This window comes from Leptinotarsa decemlineata, unplaced genomic scaffold (genome assembly GCF_025532065.1).
Source record: "Leptinotarsa decemlineata unplaced genomic scaffold, Ldec_3_MD MMD2_P_RNA_scaffold_2, whole genome shotgun sequence".
Classification (NCBI taxonomy): domain Eukaryota; kingdom Metazoa; phylum Arthropoda; class Insecta; order Coleoptera; family Chrysomelidae; genus Leptinotarsa; species Leptinotarsa decemlineata.
Genome location: NW_027412529.1, coordinates 11495016 through 11516436, shown reverse-complemented (window position 1 = coordinate 11516436; position 21421 = coordinate 11495016). Strand labels below are relative to the sequence as shown.

Sequence of the window (21421 nt, the reverse complement as noted above, 5' to 3'; positions counted from 1 at the left end):
CGAGTATTGACGTTCTGCAACAAACTTTGAAACGGAATTCAAAATATATAATTTTTAATGGTTAAATTTTTTTTTGTTAATCAGTTGAAATACCTTTGAAATGAATATCCAAGATAAGTTTTCACAAAATCCTTGAAGGGTAGGTTAGGTCTGGAATCATTTGTGTTGAGGATCGCTACACCTCATCGCCTGATATTCTATCCAGGATAACACAGAGATCTATTTTGGGAGCTTCGTTGTTTACCATTCATACCACTGACATTATCTCGTCTATCAAGAATTGTAAAATGTAGTTAATGCTGACAACACCGGTTGTATATGCAATTTGAATTTAGATAATGCTGAACCATAAAATCTATATGATGTTGATCTTGATTCAATCAATTGTTTTGAAGTAAACATGATGTGAAACCTGATGTCAGTAACACAATAATGATGCATTTTGGAGCTTACAAAATCGTTTCCATTTGCAACGGAGCCGTGATATTTTGACTCCTGTGACTATCCAGGGGTGATGCTCTGCACTGAACTCAGATTTACTGATCATGTTGATAATAATAATAAGCCTTCGTGTCACTGGAACTTTTATGCTGCAATTGTTTCATTTTCAGTAACTCTCTTGAAAATGCTTTGTAATATATTAGTGCTGTCATTTCAATACGTGGACCATACTCTTATAGTTCTGATAGAAAAGAATATAGATAAAAGGTTCAAAATCATTTTTGCCATACAATTTATGGTATTCATTAGTATGATTTCATTTCTGATGTCTTGAAAAATTCCCTTTGGCTCAATATGAAAAACTCATCTATTCAGATTGCTTTCTTCATACGTTCGTTCCTTTGTACAAGAGTAATTTAGCCTGAATTCCTCCATATAAGAAATAAAAATTAGGGAGAGAGAAATAAAAATTGAATCACCATGCTACAAAATCGCAATGCACTGTTTCATATATTATTTCTTTTTGGAGCTGTGAAACTCTAAAATTGTCAGATCGATTGAAGAGAGTCAACATTAGCAAATTCAAATATAATATTTGTTTCATTATTAACACGCTTTCATTAGCTTCACCTGTATGTATGTATGTATCTCTCAAGCTCGGGATCTATATTAGACAGAATCATGGACCTTATTGCTTGAACTATTCGCGGGCAGATGGTGCTGTAAGTAACCTCTTTGATAAATCGACATTAAAAAACTAATCAATACAGTTTGTTGTATGATTTTACCTATGAAGTGTTTTACAAAAATCGCGACACGTGTTTAGCTATACAATAGCTTCCTCAAGCATAAACTGAGTGAAGTAGAAGTAACCATCAGTTTATGTTCGAAGAAGCTATTGTATAGCGAAACACGTGTCGTGGTTTTTGTAAAACTCTCTATAGTGAAAATCATACGATAAACTGAATGAAAAATACTAGTATTATTGTGAAAAAAGCGTGGGCGTTTTGTGACATATTTTTTGTATATCAAGCACCCGTCGCTTTTTCCACAATAATACTAATATTTTTTGTTCGTTATTGTTTTAAGCTCATTTGTAAAAAATATTTTCAACTTTTTAGTTCGATCTCCTCTAGAAGCGTGTTTTTTAATTTTTTAAACTATATTTATTTTGAGGTATCGTTACTGTTTTTTTTCTATCACATTCATGTCCTTGTAATTAAAAAAAGGTTTCCGTTGGTTAGTATGAGTGTAGCACTGAGCTAGACATCGCCAATGTGTACCCATAATTCCGTAATTCCTGTAATTTTTTTTGTACAAAACCGATTCATTATTATCATTATCCTTTTTTTTTTCAGATACAATCGAATAAACTTGACTATATAGTAAGACTAGATTGTTTGTCGACTCCTAAACTGTATGAAAGTGATTCCCAACCAAAGTATTCTATTATTGAAACGGATTCAGATTATCCAGCTGGATATGCAAGGATCAAGCTGCATACATCAACATTCAAGATTTGGGGAGACTACACTAACTCGAATGGATATTTACGAAGGTAAAGTTTTTGTGTCAAATCATGACGCAAAAGAAACACTCTACAGTCGGAATCATTCAAAATTATTGTGCCGCTGGTAAAATCTATCAGGAATTTCAATTCATCCAGAATCGAAGTTTTGTCCGTTTATATTAGTCTACTTTGAACTGTAATATCTCAGTGAATACTTATTCAATTCTTCCGAAATAAGCGTCGTTTGAATCAGTGCACTTTTTTTATCAAAGGAAAAAACGCAAGCACTACAGGAAACTCCTTAAGGCGCTCTCAGAGCGGTGCCTGGGCGAAAGTAGCGATTCATATTGGATTTGAATCGCTGGAGATTAAATCCATTTGGAAAAACGTTTTCGGGAAGTTTATTCCACATAAACGCAGTTTCCCAGATGAAAAAGTTCTTGAACAGTGAAGTTCGAGGTGGTTGAACCTCAAAACGATGAGCAGCACCGTCGCGTATTTCTGATATGTATCGCTCTTGGTGGAATCAAATGTGCCAAGTCACTTGAACACTTGCCGTGAAAGTATATAATATATACTTTCTATATTATAGAAGAGAGACAAATCTCCAACCCTTCTTCGATGTTCCAGGCTATCACGTAATGTTCGCGTCTACAATCAGGCGGAGGGCTGTTTTCTGGATGGAATCCAGCAACTTCAGGGTATGCTTGGGGGAAGAGCTCCATACATGAGAACACTACTCCAAAGAAGGTCGGATCTGAGTTTTATAAAACATCAAAAGTTGCTGAGGTGTGTACAGTTTTCTGGTTTGAAACAGTGCTCCAAGCTTTTGGGAAGCAGCCTCTGCAATTCCAGCGACATGATTGTGCCAATACATATTGGTGTTCATTTCAACCCCCAACAAACTTATCGAAGCAGAAAGCGGAAATGTCTGACCTGCCATTATTATATCCGGTTCGGAGACATTCATCTTCTTGGAGAAAACCGATGCCTGGGTTTTTGTGGCATTGAATTGAACCTGGTTATTTCCACCCCAATTCGAAATCACTTCTAGATCCCCATTAAGATGCGCAACCTTCTGCTGCCGGTGAAGATGTGCCTCCGTATCCAATGTCCTGGAATCCAAATGAAATGACGAGACAAGTGTGCTGTCATCAGCAAAGTAATATATTGGATTCTTGTTTTTTTTTTCAATAAGTCGTTGATATACAATAAAAAGAGGGTTGGAGACAACATGGATCCCTGGGGAATACCAGCGTTGATGGTGAAAGTATTTGAGAGATATCCGTCGACGACCACTTGCAGGGAACATTATTTAAGGAAAATGAAAAGCCATACACAAAAATCATCCGACGAGTCATAGTTTAGCCAGCAAACACTCATGCCACACACGGTCAAAGGCCTTAGAAATATCAATCGCAACAGCTCTTTATTCTTCATGTTACTCGATTGCGTTATTCCAAATATGGGTCGCCTGTTGATCTTTGTTTCCGAAAGCCATATTGATGATCGCTCAAGATGTTGAAGCTTTCGAAATATTTGAAGATATGGTGGTTCACGACTTTCTCCATGATTTTTAATATCCCTGAAAGTAAAGCGACTGGTCTATAGTCATTTGAAATATTTTTCTTGCCTATTTTAGGAATAGGCTGAACGCGAGCAATCACCCAAGGCGTAAACCCCTTTATTATAAGACAGGTTGATGAGTCAGCAAAATACTGATGCGAATTAATTTGCCAATGGTACACAAGCCGTTCAATTGAGTCAACATAAGAATTGTGTACTTGCCTACAAAGGCCGTTTTTGCAGGATTCTGATCGACGATTGTTCTGGTGAGATGGTGAGAAAGTTATCGAAGTGCTTGAAGAAGTGGTACTCGTTTGGCGACAGCTCTGGGAAGTATGGTGGGTAAGGCAGAACTTCGACGTCCAATTCGTTTAATTTTCAGACGGTGATTTGTGGAAGGTGCGGACGGGCGTTTTCGAGGAGCAGAATCAGAACTCTTCTGGTGAAAAATGCGGACTGCTAACGCAATTTTCGGTACATGCTGTCGATTTTTTGTCAGTGTTCGCAAAGTCTTTGCAAATACTAAGACCATCGCCACAGCAAAAACACTACAAGCTCGGATAATTCACGAGGCCATGGAAATCAAGAAGCGACCTTTCTGCCTGAAAAAACGTGATGACGGTCAGAGACTTCCAACTGGCTGGAAACCTCTTATGTCCCGATGCTCACTCCCCATCAAGACGCCCATCGACACCTCTGTTCAATCTAAGAAGTAGGCAGATTTAGGCCACGGCGTCAAATCACATCAAATTTTTGAAAATGGCTCCAAAATGGGACCCGAAACGTCAAATACAAAATTCAGACGCGGTTCAACCCAACATACTGGACAACATACTGCTGCCTAGGGAAACCTATCCAAACACGCGATACACATACTACGTTCACGGTTACTTAATATTTTATATTCATTGTAATACTGAATAACTGTTAACAACATATTGTTGAAAATCATGCCCTGAAGAAAATAACGCCAGCCGCCGCTGGCAGCCATAAACCAATTGTGACGAAGCTAACAGCGTGCGAATGTAAGATGTCCGCTGCCGCTCTAGACGTAACGAGAATAATGCTACCGACTTCGAATGGAATTCTGACGAATTGTCTATCGCCTTCTATTACGATACATAAACGCTAGCCATGAGCATATCGAGACAGTCAATTGAAAGTAACAGTGCGGTACGCGAAGCGATCTAGTATCATCCTAATCTACTTCTTTGAAGATGATCACTTGGTTATCGAAACACGTTTCGAGATGTTTAAAACAACGATTTGGTATTGGGAAAAAACTCCAGTAATATTCATTTACAAAATATAAGAATACTTTTTGTTATGAAATAAAGTCACATGAAGTTCATAAAAATATTTTCAGCAATCATGACAGATCGTCATTCTTTTTTATTTATATTCTTTATATTCTTATATTCTTTCTACTTATTATTTTTTTCTATTTTTATAGAGATAAAGTTCAAGCGAGGTTTGTTGAACTACTGGCGATGGCCGCTTCGAAAGAAGTTCCTAATTCTCCTCTTCATGTTGATGAATCCATTTTATGTGGCATTCCAGGAAAAGTAATGGATGCTTTCGCTGCCTATAACGTCTTGAAGGCTCCACCAGAAAAACATGTTTATTACGGACCAGGTAATAAAAATACTATATGTGATAGAATCGGCCGACACTGGATGAAAATCCATAACGTATTAAAAAAACACTTCATTATGATATTTTCAGTAAACACTTTCACAAAAACGCAACACGTGTTTCGTTGTACAATAGCTTCTTCAGTCGTGTCTATTATGACTAACTATTGTAGGTATAGCGAAACACGTGTTGCGTTTTATTAAAACTGTTCAGTGAAAATCTTACAATGAAGTGTTTCTTGAATATAAAAATACTAATTCATCGACATTTTTTCGTGTGTGGATGTGTACAAGTTGGGGGAAATATGAAAGATATTCATAGTATTCTTAAAGCACATAATTTTGACTGATCAGAAAATTGTTTCATCTTTTCCAATCCATTTTGTTGAGAATATTGCATCTGAGTGTTGCCTTATAATGGGCTTGTTTCATGCTGTTGAAAATGATACTGGTTTGCTTATAGATTGATTGAGTTCGGGGTATATTATACTTATCAAGCCTAATCGATGCCAATACCTCTTTATATTTGCAGAAAAAGGAAAAATTCAAGAAGCAAGAGTTTAAATTGGCCGCGTGTGTGTGTTAACCAATAAAATTGATCGCGTCTACAGCGGTGGTGCCAAGTGTCAATTATTTTAACGAAAATATGAAGTTATTGAACATTAGAAAGAGTACATTATCTCATACATTCAAGAGAGATATCTGACTGGGTGGCAATATGTCTAATATATAACGTTGAATTTCTTATTTTTGGTGGGTGTCATGAATGCAAAATTGATTTATTTTGTTAGGGTTCATGATCATTCGAAAACCATTTGAAAATATAGCTCGTTAAATTCCATTTAGAACCATGGTTTCCGAGTACATTTCATTTCATATGGAGAATTTTTTCATGAATTTAAACGTTAACGGGTTCATATACACTTTCATCAATAAAATTTCTGACATCAACATGAAAATGTCTACTGCCGGAGATATTTCAAAAATAACGTTTTTATTGCGTTTTGTGTTATTTGGATGCCATGTATAATTAATTCTCCTTTCCAATGCATTTCTTACACTTTTTTCTTAGATTTAGTTGTCGGAAGTGAGTGTGATTTTACTTTGAATCACGAATGAATCAGAAACTGTTTATACGCTTTGTGAATTTTACAATTTGGCAATGTTCATTATTTGTATTGTTGCTTTTGGTAAATCGAACAAGAAGCGGGACTAGGCCCGTGACGTCACAAGCATAGAAAATTCGATTTTTAATAAATAATTACGGGAAAACAACGCTATTTAGAGAGCTGAAACAAAGTACACAATTTTTCAATTAGAAATTACTACCGAATGAATTTTAAACCAAAAATCATGAAAAAAGCCCATTGCTTTATTAGGCATGTTTGCACTGGCACAATCATGTTGAAAATACTGTATTTCAGGACGTTTCTTCAGTTGCAATACATCTGACTAGTCATCAAACCCATTGGATGTAGATGCATTTCAGCATTCAAATGATCATCGTGAAATAAAGAACCTAGTTATGTTTGTTCCCGAAATTCCCAAACATTCATTCCGAACCTTCCCTGGAAACTGATTTCTCTATGTGGATGATTCGTTAGGTCGTTTCAATAAAAAAAATTCCTATGAACATAGGTCCGGATTTGCTTCTATCTGAGATACAGGGCGCTGAAGTTTAAAAATAAACGCGATTTATAAAATATTATAAATATACTCACACCGAATTGATTGAAGTTTGCTACAATTATTTTTGGTCATGAAGTGCTTATTTAGCCCTAACTTTATTGAAGTTTTTAGGTCCAGTGAAGTCTCAGTGGACACCAGAGCCGATAATATTGGAAAAAAAGTTCGCCACTGATTCACTGATTAAGCAATTCAAAATACAACTTTCTCGTCGCTTGTGTTTTCTTCATATCACGCTTCTTCTCGGAAAAAAATCACTTTTAAAAATTATCCATGAACAACATAAAATAAAAACCAAATGAAAATAATAGACAATTTCGACCTTAAAGTAAATGAGCAAAATGTCCACCGTCTGGTGAAATACCCGACTGCAATCGATTTGTCATTTATTGTATGACACGTTCAAAAATACCTGGATTATTCCTTATGACATTCCAATTGTCAATTATTCGATTCCTCAAGTCATTCACAGGAGTACAGGAGTTTTATGGATAAGAGCCTTCAGATGACCCCATAAATAGAAATATAGAGGATTCATATCAGGACTGCGAGCAGGCCAATTTTGAGGTCCTGCACGTCCAATCCAGCGATTAGGGTAGGTGATATCGAGATGCTGACGAACAAGAAGATTAAAATGAGCTGGAACCCCGTTGTGTATAAACCAGATGTACCGGTACGGTACTTCTTCTAACAAAATGGGTAAATGATCTCGCAAAAGGTCCGTGTATGATTCACCTGTTAATCTTGCTGGTAGAAAAAATGGGCCAATTAGATAGTCACCAATCATTCCTACCCGTTCAGCAAAAATTGTTGCTGAAAATTATTTTTTTCTAATAACCTGGGGATTTTCGTCGGCTCAAAAATGGTCATTGGGAAAGTTCATCATAGCATCTCGTGAAAACTTTGCTTCGTCCGTGAATAAAATATCTGGTAAAAAATTATTATTGTGTGCCATCGTATGAATGAACCACCTGCAAAATATCAATCTTGGGTGAAAATCTTGTGGCAGTAGAGCTTGGACCCCCTATATTAAATATTGGTATAGAAGGTTTCTTTTCAAAACTGTCCATACGGATTTTGGGATGATTTCCAGCTGCATGGCAATCTTCCTGGTACTTTTTGAATGATCTTCTTCTATCGCATCAAGTATAGCTTCTTCTAGTTCAGGCATTGTTACATGTAGCGTTCAAAATGTTTCAGCACATGGAATTACTCTGTTGAGATATCTGTCCTGGTAAATTCTCCGTGATTTTTTCGTATTTCCATTTGCTAATCCATAAATGAAATGCATGTCAGCCATTTCAGCGTTAGTAAAATCATTCATGATGTAATCACTGCTAATTGACAACTCTGATATGACAACACTATCACTGTCAGCTGTTCTCCAAAGCAGGTGTTCATGATGTGCAAAGCGGCTTCATTTTTTTTTCGAAAACGAAGCTAAATATGAAGAAAACACCGGAGATGAAAAAGTTGTATTTTCAGTTGATCAACCTGAAAAAATGAAAAACTACGAAAACAAGTCAGTGGCGTAATTTTTTCCCCCATATTGTTGACTACGGTGCCCACTGAGACTCCACTGGACGTAATAATTTCAATCTAGTTAGGGCTAAATAAGCGCCTTATTAATTAAAATAACTGTAGCAAATTTCAACCAAATCGGTATAAGGATATTTATGATATTTTATAAAAAGTGCTTTTTTAAACTTCAACGCCCTGTATCTCAGAAACGAGGCAACTCCTGCCCAATAATCCTAGATGCTTTCAGGAGTCTAGAAATATGAAAGTGTGGCGCGAGAATCATGAAATGTGGCGAATCAAACGGAAATTCAGCGGAAAATTGATAAACGTTGAAGTTTGACTGAAAGTTACAAGGAATATTTCTGTCAGCAACAATAACATATAACAAGTTTGATTCAACAATTCACTCCACAAACTACTTCTCTATGGGTTAGAATACTCTTAAAAATAATTGTTTGAAATGTGCTCATTCAACAATTTTTTATTAATAAACAGGTACTTCAAAATTATGACAATATCAAATGGTCAATAAAAATCAGTTCGATCTTTTGAGAGGTTATAAAATACAGTAACGGAAATGACTTACAACTTTTCGGAAAGTCACGTTGTGTAGTAACTAGGAGAAAGTTCGTATAATATCTTGGAAATGGGTCAATTTTCCTAAATCAGCACCCGTCCGACGAAAACTACATTGACAGTTCTAATCGGATTTCCGAACACAACTCTAGTGGAATAATCACGATGACCCAGTTGTGAACTCCAGTAATACTTTCTTTTTTTATCAGGTGGTAATGTGCCAAGATTTCCCGATCCTAGAGACTTCAGACTCGCAATAGTCGATGAACCAAGCGGAATAAGATTGAGACTAGAATTCCTGTCGCCGGCCCTCTCCAGCGTGTCCATGGATATTAGGATTTTAGTGGCCATAGGCATCGATGCATGGCCTTCCTCGACGAATTTTCCGATGAGAATTTCTCTGGGGCATTCTGACTGTTTACTTTATCATCAAGCTGCACAAACGGTATGATGGAGTTTTATTTTATATCGGGTTCCATTCAAAAACTCAGACTCAGATGATGCTAACTTGGTTAGCGGAACGAGGGACGAGGGAAAGTGTTTACGTTCTAGTGAGAGGAGAGTGTTCCCAATAGATTCATACGAGAAATGAAAACTAACATATATTATGAAATTATTTGCTTAGCAATTTGCATCTCACTTTACCAGATATCATCTAATTGAATGAATTCTGCGCTCATCATCAGTAAACCGTTTGGTCCTGAAAAATTCCCCAATAAACTTGGACCAATGTTGTGTATGTAGACATTGTAGACTCTCTAATTCGTCCCGAAAAAGAGTTTTTGCTTCATGATTAGTGACCTGGAAGTTCAGGAAATGTTTCAAATTATTGTATTCTCAAATATTCGATCCATATTGATGATCGCTTGAACCTCAGTTGTTTATGGAATGCTGTTTTTATTGTTTAAAATATAGGTAATCATTATTCAATTCATTCACTTGAAAATATATTCTTCCATTTAATTATTTCTTGTGTTTTATAACACATTGAAAACAATTGATTGTAAAATTTGTTGTATTTTGGAAAAAAGTTGTTTTTCACTATTATGTGAATCACTTGCTTTGATGAAAAGTTGTAGGCAGTTATGGTATTTATACATTCTTTGAAATGTTGGACAGTAAATTTTTAGTAAACTCTCAGAATATATACTATAATTTCTGTGAAATACGAATAAAACTTCAAATACTTTGACTTGTTACTTGGTGAAAATCAATAACACTATATATTTCACGTATAGTCAGTGGGCATACTTGAAGACTGGCTATAAATCAAATCATCTAAGAGAACAATTCGTTCAGGCCAGTCTCAACACCCTACACAGTAGGTTAATGGACTGACGCCTATCAGTGCACTGACGAGTGGCCAAACAGCCCGAAACCGGTCTGCAAGTGTGTTCCAATGATTGAAAATCTATTGCGGCAGTTGTATCGCCAACAGCATATGCAGGAATAACTGACACCTGTCGGATATAATCCAACGCCCTTCGTGGTATTAGCCAGGGGAGTAGTTATTTTCTGATAGGTGTCAGTCCATTAACCTACTGTGTAGGGTGTTGAGACTGGCCTGAACGAATTGTTCTTTTAGATGATTTGAACTCTATATATTCATGAATTTTTTGCAAGGAAGAGTAAAGTTGAAGAAGGCCTTTTCTGGTAAAAAAAATTATTCTGGTGGCATACCACAAGGAAGTATTTCAGGACTTCTGTTATTCATATGTATAAATTTATTTGCGGATCATACCTGTTTATTCTACTACTTCAGAGCCGCCTGACTTGGCCGTTTCTACCAAGTCGCCGTGAAACACTGTAGCCTAATGGGCTCATTCTGTTTTTCTTCTATATTTTTCATGCCACCCATTCCAACAATATTGTTCTCTGTACTAGTTTTGTATAAGTCCCTTGCTGGATGCATTTTATATTCTACTGGACATACTTCAGATTGTTCATTAATCGTTTGCCTCTTATAATCCAATAATGCCTAAGATTCGGGCTCCGTTGTACAACCCTATTTTATTCAGGTGTGCTCTCGATGAACAATGTCTGATGAGTTGTCCTATGATTGATATCTGCTTTGTTGAAGCAGTTTTTCAGTTATTTTCTCTGACGGTCCCTTCATGAAGGTTTTTCCATGTACTTTCACTAGTATCTTTTCTCAGTACTCTCAATGTTTCTTATAAACCCGCTTTCCGATCTGGTTTTGTACCAAAATCTATGGTACTTCCACTGCTGGCTCAGGGCCTATATATAGAGTGTCTGGCACACTTACTAGCTTTTTCGATGTGTCCTGACACCCAGTATATAATCAATTTATTCCCTCCGCCAGATTCGTCAGTTCTTCGCGGCATTTCCAGACCAGTCTCGATGTCACTTTTAGGTTCATCAGTGCCTCAAGTGCAACTTGGCTGTCTGTGAAAATGTTAATCCATCCATTTATTTGAGGCTTTGAGTTAATATATCTTAGATCGTAAAATTATATACACTTAAGCCTGGAAGACTGATGTGCTGTAAAATACAGGCTGATTCACGGTGGATGCCTCATCAGACGTTTCTGCTGAAACAGATACCGGTACACTTTGCAAATTCAATGGAGAGCATATTCGGACATTCTCTACCCAACTAAAATATCTTCGAATTTTACTGGAGTATTTTCCCAACACCAAACCGTTATTTCAATACCTTGACATGTGTTTCAAGATAAAGATTAAACTGAACTTATACATATCATAGATACCTACAATAGATACCAGATATAATAATAATAATATCGTCTTTATTATTTCATTACAAAAAATAAGAAACAGAAATTAACATAATTAACATAGGCTGGGCCTATGGCGGGAAGCGCTTACTGCGCAACCTCTGCTGCAGGCAACAAGTGATGCAATTGAACCCAGGTTTGTGTTTAATAAACCCTACAAAATACAAATTAAGCAGAACACAGAGTCAGATGCTTCAAATGCAATACGGATTTATACAGATGGCTCAAAAACCAAAGAAGGCTCAGGATGTGGAGTACTCCAGGTCACTAAGCCTAAGGATTAAGTGGGGAATGGGAAGAAATACCAGCGTGGTCCAAACAAAACTGGCTGGTATCTCAATCGCCACAAAAGAAATAACCAAGAAAAGAATTTCTGACAAAAACATAACAATCTGCACTGATAGCAGACAAGCACTATTAGCCTTGAACAGACAGCGTGTTACTTCAGGGCCACCAAGATTTAGCCAAAGCCTCGGTAGATAATAACATTATCCTGAGGTTGGTTAAAGGACACGACAGGAGTAGAGGTAATCGCATTGCCGACTCTTTAGCTAAGGAAGCGGCTGGACTAAGAATTTTAGGACCCAGTGGCACCCACGGCCTGATGACTTCGACAATTGCGGAACTAGTCAAATGTTACACCCATGCTCAATCCTTAAAGAGATGGGATGAAATCAAAGGATGTAATCTTGCCAGGATCACCTTGGGCGACCCTGGGAAGCTGGCGCCGAAGAAATATCAGGCGATGACCAGGAAAAATCTACGCCTTACAGTAGGATTTCTGACTGGCCACTGTCAGCTAAGGAAACACCTACATAATATGAGGCTAGTGGACACACCTCTATGCAGGATGTGTGAACAGGAAGATGAGACTGTCAGGCATGTCCTGTGCGAGTGCCCAGAGTTATCCTCAATAAGAGAGTGTGTGTTCGGCGAGTCTTGGCCTACACCTGCCGATATAAAGGAGATGTCTCCCAGCGACCTGTCCACCTTTCTGGAAAGGAGAGGATGGACGATGACCTAGGAGGACAACTCCTCGGGAGGATGTACAATGGGTCACATTTGGCCTAAGTGCGTCGGCTTACACTTACCGTCCCTACTCTACAGATACAGAACACAATTATATCCTTAACCTACGAAATGAAATAAAGGGCGAAATTCATCGTCTGTAATGCAATGCATCACAGAAAATGTTCTTCCACTTAACCCTTATCACTTAATTATCCTTATTTATGGTGTAAATAAGGATAATTATTGTAAGTATATTTAGTTTAATCTTCCTCTTGAAGATGATCACTTGGTGATCGAAACACGTGTCAAGGTGTTAAAATAACGGTTTGGTGTTAGGAAAAAACTCCAGTAATAATAATTATATCACCAAAAGTTCCAAACAGTGCATCACAAGTAAAATATTTTCAACAATGCGGTTTTGCCAGTTCTATTAGAAAGTGGTAGCAACTTTGATTTTTCACATGGAACACCCTGTATATAATATCATTCACTATTACAGTTTTTGAAATATGGAATAATTTCAATTTTTTCCTTCGGAAATTATGACCTCTGATAATGCAGATATCTTTGAGCTAAGGAACACTGTGGAACCAAAATTTGGTTTGAAGTGAAGCTTGGAGGTAGCCAGGCGATTCGACGTGGGTGCTTTGTTTACTCACTCGAATTGACTGCCTTATTGGTCGGTGGTTCAAGCTCTAGTCTGAACGATCGATTCTTACTTGCTATCGTCCAACCCGCGTTAGGAATCACACCTTAAAAGGTAAAAGGACCTCGTTAATCCTTAGCTTACGCAAGTTTCGACTTCTGAGGGTTGTCGTTCGTAGGGGTGCGATAGCTGTTTAACGGAAAACAGATTTTAAACAGATTTTTTTGAAACAGATTCCACACGTCAGCGTAATCTCCGTTACTTCAATACAGGGTGTTAAAAAAAATACAACCTGTGAAAAATGGTCTGAAAGTCACTTTTTCAGCCAAACGAACATTCCAAAGGGAACACCGTATGCATTATCACAAATTCAGGAAGCTGTAGAAATTTACTTCCCATCTGTGTATATCGTGCGTATACCTAACTAGTCAAGTTTCGGACTTATGACCATTTATTTGTGGAAATGTCCCTTCAGAATGATATTCCCATTAGATATTTTGTAAGCAAGCCATGATTACTATTTGAAGGTAACGTTGTTGACATTCTCCAAACGATATTGACATTTTTATCACTTCAGAAGTATCGAATATCTTCAAACGATGGAACAAAACTATACGAATGCAGAATAATTTCAATGCATTTGGATCAAGTTTTGAAGCATCAAGAAACTCGCATCGACCCGTAACTTCTGAAGACAAACAGATTAATATTCCACATGATTGTTTTACTTTTTCATAACTATTCATATCAATATTTCCACTTTAAAGTTTTTTCGTGTTATTTTTTTAATTTGCCCAAGCATATGTTCTAAAGTCGCATACATTTCTTGCTTATATATCGAATGAAAATGCCATTCTGAAGGGACATTTTCACAAATAAATACTCCGAAACTTGACTAGTTGTGTATATGCATAATATACATAGAAAGGAAGCAAATTTCAACAGCTTTCTGAATTTGTAATGATAGACAGGATGTTTGATTCGAAATAATCAACTCTCAGTCACTCAGTCAAATAAACGAAAAAACTAAATTTTTTCCCACCCTGTATTGAAGTAACGAAGATTACGCTGAGGTATGAAAAGCCTACAAGTATCACCTAACTCCAAACCAAATTTCGGTACCATAAGTATTCCTCAACTCATAGATATCAGCATTTTTTCAAAATTGAAATTAATTCGTATTTTGAAAACAATAACAGATAGGTATAGAAAAATATCAGGAAAAGTCGTCGGATGATTATCGTAGACTCCAAAAATAATATTATATACAAGGTGTTCCATTTGAAAAATCAAAGTTGCTACCACTTTCTAATGATAGTGGCAACACCGAATTGTCGAAAATATTTCAGTTGGGTAGAGAATGTCCAAATATGCTCCCTATTGAATTTTCAAAGTGATCCGGTGCCTGTTTCACCAGAAACGTATAATGGTTTATAAGTTGATGGATGAAAGTAAACCAACCGCATGTGTGTTCCTGGATCTTGCAAAGGCTTTCGATACTGTGGATCACCAACAGCTGTTGGACTCCCTGCAAGATTCAGGAATACGAGGTGTGGCAAATGAATTATTTTCAGATTATTTGAGTTGCCGCAAACAGTATGTAAAAATAGGAAATGGAATCATTGAAGAGAAATTTATAAAATATGGAGTACCACAAGGTACAGTGCTAGGGCCACTACTTTTTTCATTATATATAAATAGTCTACTCACCATCTATGAAACTACAGGTCAAATTGTGAGCTTCGCTTATGACACTGCCATTCTATACACTGCAGAAACCTGGGAGAGTCTGAAAATGAAAATGGAAAACGATCTGTTGAATATTACCAATTGGTTTGACCATAAGTTGCTTACCGTAAACTTTGACAAAACTTTTTATATACCTGTTTCCAGTTACAGAACTAACTTACCTAAGTTCAAGGAACTTACACTGGGAAAAACCAATCAACAGATTGCCATCAAACAAGCAGAGAGAGTCCGATATCTAGGGGTTATAATAGATTGTCATTTAAGATGGAATCATATCGATGAAGTAACTAAAAGTCTAAGACCATTATTGTATAGATTCAAATGCTTCAATAGAATATTAGATACGCTTTCCCTCAAAACTCTATTTTGTGCTCTTGTGGAGTCACGACTGCGATATGGTATCCTTAGCTGGGGTGGTGTACTTAATACCCATCTTCAAAAACTTGAGATAGTACAGAAAAAAATTTTGAAAATAATTTACCAAAAAAAATATACGTATGTCAAAAAAGCTTTTTGAGGATGCAGCTATCCTCAGCATCAGAAAGTTATATTTACACGACATAGCAATTTTCATAAGTAAAAATAAATACACCCTTCAACAGTTAGAGCATAGTTATACCACAAGAAACAAAGCAAAAATGTTCGTACAAATACAGACAACAAAAAAATCGGTGGAACAACGTTGTTTCAGTTTTTTAACAAAAAAATTCTTTAACTTTCTAGACGATATGCATAAAAATAAGCTAATGAAAGTCAACTCGATACCACTAATAAAAAATATATTCAAAAAGTATCTCCTCAATGTAGATCATGAAATAATATTAAATATAATTGATAACAAATAACTTATCAAAATTTCCCTACTTTCATCGCTATAGAAATGAACTGAATTTTCAATTCTCCTCTCATTGTCATTGTCATTTACTTTTTCTCAGGTCCAAAATATTGTAAATATTGTAAATACTCACACTGAAATACTGTTCGAAGATTATTTGGTAATACAATAAGTAAAGAATTCCCATGCACAACCATAGAGTTTTAATGGGTTCTCTCGATGTTTATTACCTATATCTAGAACATTTCATTTAATTGATTTTCTTTTTTCGTATTCTATCTGAAATTGCATATGATGTATTGGAAACTCTATCTATTGCTGGTAAATAAACATATTATTATTATTATTATTATTATCTACCGTGAATCAGCCTGTATTTTACAGCGATTTTACCATAGTATCTGTGCATCTTCATTAAAATATTCATCACCAAAGTCACAGGTAGGTAATTTTTCATGATTTACACAATATCAGACTATTCCATAAAAAAACGACTGTCTCGTTATTCGATACAAATCAGTTCGAAATGAGATTTTCCAGATATCGTCCCGATTCCACCAAAAACCCTCAAATGTCGAACCCTGTGCAGAGTAAAGGTTAACTTGGTCCTTTGATGTTAGATGGCTGGCACGGAATATTGAATTACGTTTTGCAACTTGCAACTTAGTTGATATTCAGAAGTGAATATGTGTCTAATTGAAAATAATGATAGAAACGTAATGGAAACCTCAGATTGAAAAGCTTTGTTAGAGTTTTTGATTTTATATATTTTCAGGGAATGTACTTAGTTGGATACGGAGTGCAATCTTCCGCTTGGCAAATTCGTCTTCCTGCAGCTGAATATGCTATTCTGAACCATTATGGCCTTAATAGTACAGTCAGGACTGTGCTTGATATGCTTTACGTTACACTGGAGGATATTGAAAATTCTAGAAGACTGAGGAAGAATCAGGTTGGTGACAAATATATGTGATGTTGATTGTTACTTCACGAAAAAAATAATATATATACTTCTGATTAAAAATGTAGTAAAATGTTGAAACAATTCATGCAAATGAAAAAATACAAGGAGTTCCTTTTGAAAAAGTTGAATTATGTCTGTTTGAAAATGAATGAAACTTGCCCGGTTTTACCGAGCACCCTATATATTGTTTCCAAAAGTTGAGATTTCCAAAACTATTTCTAAAAAAATCCACTTAATTGCTGTAGACATGTGGGTGGTGAATTAAAAAAAAAATGTCTGCAAAATATGTTTTCCTGGAATAAGTTGGCAATGCCGCAATGGAAATTCGAAAAGAAAAATTCTCTAGAGGGATGAAAAAATATGGAATCGTATAATATTTATATACTGAGTGTTCCTTTTAACAAAATATAAATTTGGTTGGCCACACTGAATCACCCAGTATGCGAGAAAATAATTTTGAAAGATAGTATTTATCGATATGACTGCGAAAAAATTTAGAAAAATTGTTTTCCCTGATAGCAATGGACCGAGGGAATCTTGTTGACTCACCCTGTACACGTACTTTTTTTCAATATTTTTCAAATGTCGTATTTTACTTCATTTTCATTTCGAAAATCTCAATAGAAAATGATATTGAATCCTATATCGAGGAGAGATACGTACTAGAAAATAAATATTTCAAAATGAAATTTCTTAATATTTATCTCCCCCAACTACCTTCACCGTAGGTTTTGATAAATGCCTGCCAGAAAACAATCACTTTCCAGGCTAATACCATGCTGGATATTGAATTATACCCAAGAGACATTTATGCAAAATACCTCAAAGAGGTTAGTCTCGTAGATGTTTCTCGTTCATCCAGTAGCAGGACCGATTTCGAAGTTCTCAGCGAAGTGCCTGGGACTCGAGTAATTTCAGCGTGACTCAACTGAATGTATGAAACCTCCGTCTAAGAGAGATATTGTTAACTAGTTACAGCTCCATCTCGTGAAGAAAGACCCAAGCGGGGAAAAACATCCCATGTACCAATATTCTAACGGAGATCAAACCGTTTCTGAAGACTATATCGAGGAGAAATACATACGTAGGTACTAGAAAATGAATATTTCAAAATGAAATTTCGAAATATTCATGTCTCCCAACTTCCTATACCGTAAGTTCTAGTAAATACCTACTGAAAAACAACTACTTCCCCGGCTAATACTACGTTGAGTATTGAACCATGCTGGAATCGTTCGAGTAGATCATCTACAAATCGGTTTCGAGGTATTACCTCTCCATGTATACGAGTTTGTTTTGTGCTTTGAAATGCAGTAATGAAGTATTTGGGTTTGCTACAAAGCTGATGTTATAATTTTTTGTCATTATTGAGTATAATTCCGATGTATGTTCTAGGTATCCTACAAAATTTTAACCGAATACATATTGCTGACGATATTACTAGAAGAACTTGAAGACGATTCCAGAAATCCCATAACGGATATGATAAACTGGTCCCCTCTTTATTTATCTACACATTTGCTTAGGTTACTAGATAAAATCATTCCAAAGCTGCTAGCCGAAAAACAACCGAATTATTTCTTCAGGAAATCCAATTTATTAGTGAATCCAGGACATCTTTCTGATGACGACTTCACCATCGAAGCGAACAATGTGAAATCTGTTATGATGCGCCTGTTTGATGAATCTTCAACTTCCACAAACGGTAAGAGAGTCGTGGTAAGCATGTTGTTTATATATGTTTATATCAAATGAAACTCTGTGGATAAAATTTCGGAATTTTTTACTTTAAACTAGCAAAGTGAGCTTTATTCAGCATGAAGGATGTTGCGGTTTCGGAAATGAAAGACATACAGTGTTTGAAAGTCAAATGGAATAAATTCATTATTTCGGTTACTGTTCATATTTAAAAAAAATCCCGAAACACGTCGAATGTAAATTATAATTTGACATTCTTCAACGTAAAAATGCCACCCTTACCTACAAACCCCTTCGAATGACAGGTACAACCCCCAATTTTTTAAATGGAAAGGCAAATTTACCTAGAATACCTGGAGTACCTACATTGAGGCGATCGGACTGTATAAAAGGACAAACAACAGAATGACACGTTCAGTTTGAGTAGAGCCTAGATGATGACAGTACGACCTGCTGTCGAAAGCGCTCGCAGATAATTGAATAGAAGTTAAAAAGCTTCAAATCCTTTTTGTGACTTACAATTAATATTAATTCATATATATATATATATATATATATATATATATATATATATATATATATATATATGATGTGTTGTTTTTCCGGGTGTTCATCCGTTGTGTACTATTCGATAGTCGACGTTTCGCCATCATCTTAGATGGCATTATCAAGACGAGTTACTGCTCCGCTTTGAGAGGTGTAACTGATGTTAGGTTCTTCTTGTGGTGTTTTTATATGGTTTCGCTTGCGTGAGTTGTATGGATTTGTTACCTGTTTTTCCACCTGAGGTTTGTTGATGGCTTTTGGCAGTTCACCTACCTGTTTTTCTACCTGAGGGTTGTTAATGGCTTCTGGCGGTTCTCCTACCTGCGATGGTTCATTATCAATTTGTGGTTGTCTTTGGGGGTTGTTTTTAATTATTGTTTTTCAAATCCTTGGGATGTTTAGTGAGTCATCCCTTTTGTTGATGAGGCCTTGCTTTTCGATTTCGATAGCTTCCCTGATTTGTCGAATTCTTGGGTTTTGCACCTGTGCTATCTGTTTTGTGGACTCAAAATTGATCTTGTGACCTGTTTGTAGATGGTGTTGAAAGAGGGCATATGAGGTTTCTTTTGTTCTTGTCGAGTTTTTGTGCTCCTGGGTTCTGGCAGATATACGTCTGTTGGTCTGACCGATATATTGTTGACCACAGTCCTAGCATGTGATGCTATATACTCCTTGGTTTTCTAGAGAAATTCTCTCTTTCGGTTTGGGCAGCCAACTGGATATTGTTTTGTGCGGTTTGTAGGTTGTCCGGATGTTTTTACGTCTCAGTATTCTCCCGATTTTGTCGGTCACACCTTTGACATAAGGTAGTGTCACAGATTGTCTGTCGTGTGGAGAGTCTTCTGTCGATCTAGTGGATGTTTTTTTGGTTCCACTAGATCAACAGAAGACTTCACTGCTAGTTTGTGTTCATCTTTGCGAATGTTGATTTGTCTGTTGGTCTGTCACAATCATGGCATGGTACTTCATACACTCCTTGTGACTCCAGTGGTATCTGACCCTTCGGATTACGAAGCATGGACCTTATTTTCCGTTCTGCTACGAACGAAGTTGATATGTTGTGTCGTTGAAGAATTCTGCTGATTTTGCTCCTGGAGTCACAAGGAGTGTATGAAGTGCCATGCCATGATTGTGACAGGACTTACAAAATACTAGCAAGCAACGAAAACTTTTACTCGCGAACAATCAGAAAGGCTATCGAAATTGAAAAACGACCTAATAATATGAACAAGAGGGATGATGCGCAAAGATTACCATCAACATGGAGATTCGTTTTATCGCTTCGCACAAGCAATCAGACCGCTCAACCCCAGAAGCAAAACTCGGCACATGACAATACAGGTAGTCGAGCAAACACAGGTAGTGGCAGCAACGGAGGTAAAGGGAAACATCCATCCCTCTAAATTGAGACACAGAGTTCAAACTAATCAGTCTACTTGAAAAAACCAGACATCACCAGAAGATGGCATATATATATATATATATATATATATATATATATATATATATATATATATATATATATATATATATATATGTGTGTGTGTGTGTGTGTGTGTGTGTGTGTGTGTGTGTGTATATATATATGTATATATAAAAGTGTGAACATGTAAATGTTGAGTAATAAATATCGAGATGAAAAACATGAACTTTTAGGATTTCAGAATACTCGAATATACAGATATACAGGTACTAAGTGCACTTAGGATAACGTTATGAATATCTGAAATTACATGAATATATATATATATATATATATATATATATATATATATATATATATATATATATATATATATATATATATATATATATATATATATATATATATATATATATATATATATATATATATATATATATAATGACGAGGCGATTGTTTTATAGTTTTGATTTTTGTTTTAAATCTCAATGCTGACGTTTCGTTTTGCAGTATTTCGGGAAGGAGATTAAATACTTTTTGTGCTAAATATTGATAGCATTTTTGGCCTAACGATTTCGAAGCGGAAGGTACTGAACAATCATTTTTTTGTCTCGTAGTACCTATAGATATAAGAAGGTTTAAGAAGATTGGTCTTATTGAAGAACTTCCTTGTAGCGATGTGGTAAAAGAATATTTGTCTGATATCAAAAATCTCAGACTCTTCATAGAGAATACACTCACGTATCTGTTGTTTTTGAAAAGTATCATTTTTAGGAATCGTTTTTGCGTTACTTCAAGTAGCTTTAAATAGGTTTCAGAAACCATTCTCCATGTGACTATTCCATATTTTAGATGTG

At 36.0% G+C, this 21421-nt stretch overlaps 2 protein-coding genes across 4 annotated transcripts in view; one reads left to right on the top strand and one right to left on the bottom strand.

The window, feature by feature from the left end:
- The window catches only part of rdgBbeta (cytoplasmic phosphatidylinositol transfer protein 1), a 512064-nt gene that overhangs the window by 119387 nt on the left and 371256 nt on the right, over positions 1-21421 (bottom strand). The window lies entirely within an intron of this gene.
- LOC111514143 (uncharacterized) overlaps positions 1-21421 on the top strand; it is a 61853-nt gene that overhangs the window by 18647 nt on the left and 21785 nt on the right. For 2 of the 3 annotated variants that reach the window (XM_074183403.1, XM_074183396.1), the window contains exons 3-7: positions 1800-1999; positions 4971-5152; positions 9144-9379; positions 16709-16885; positions 18293-18602. In XM_074183403.1, coding sequence (XP_074039504.1) covers positions 1800-1999; positions 4971-5152; positions 9144-9379; positions 16709-16885; positions 18293-18602 — 1105 coding nt within the window. Of the gene's footprint in view, positions 1-1685; positions 1744-1799; positions 2000-4970; positions 5153-9143; positions 9380-16708; positions 16886-18292; positions 18603-21421 lie in introns of those variants that run through there. The other variant, XM_074183408.1, reaches the window with a different exon arrangement.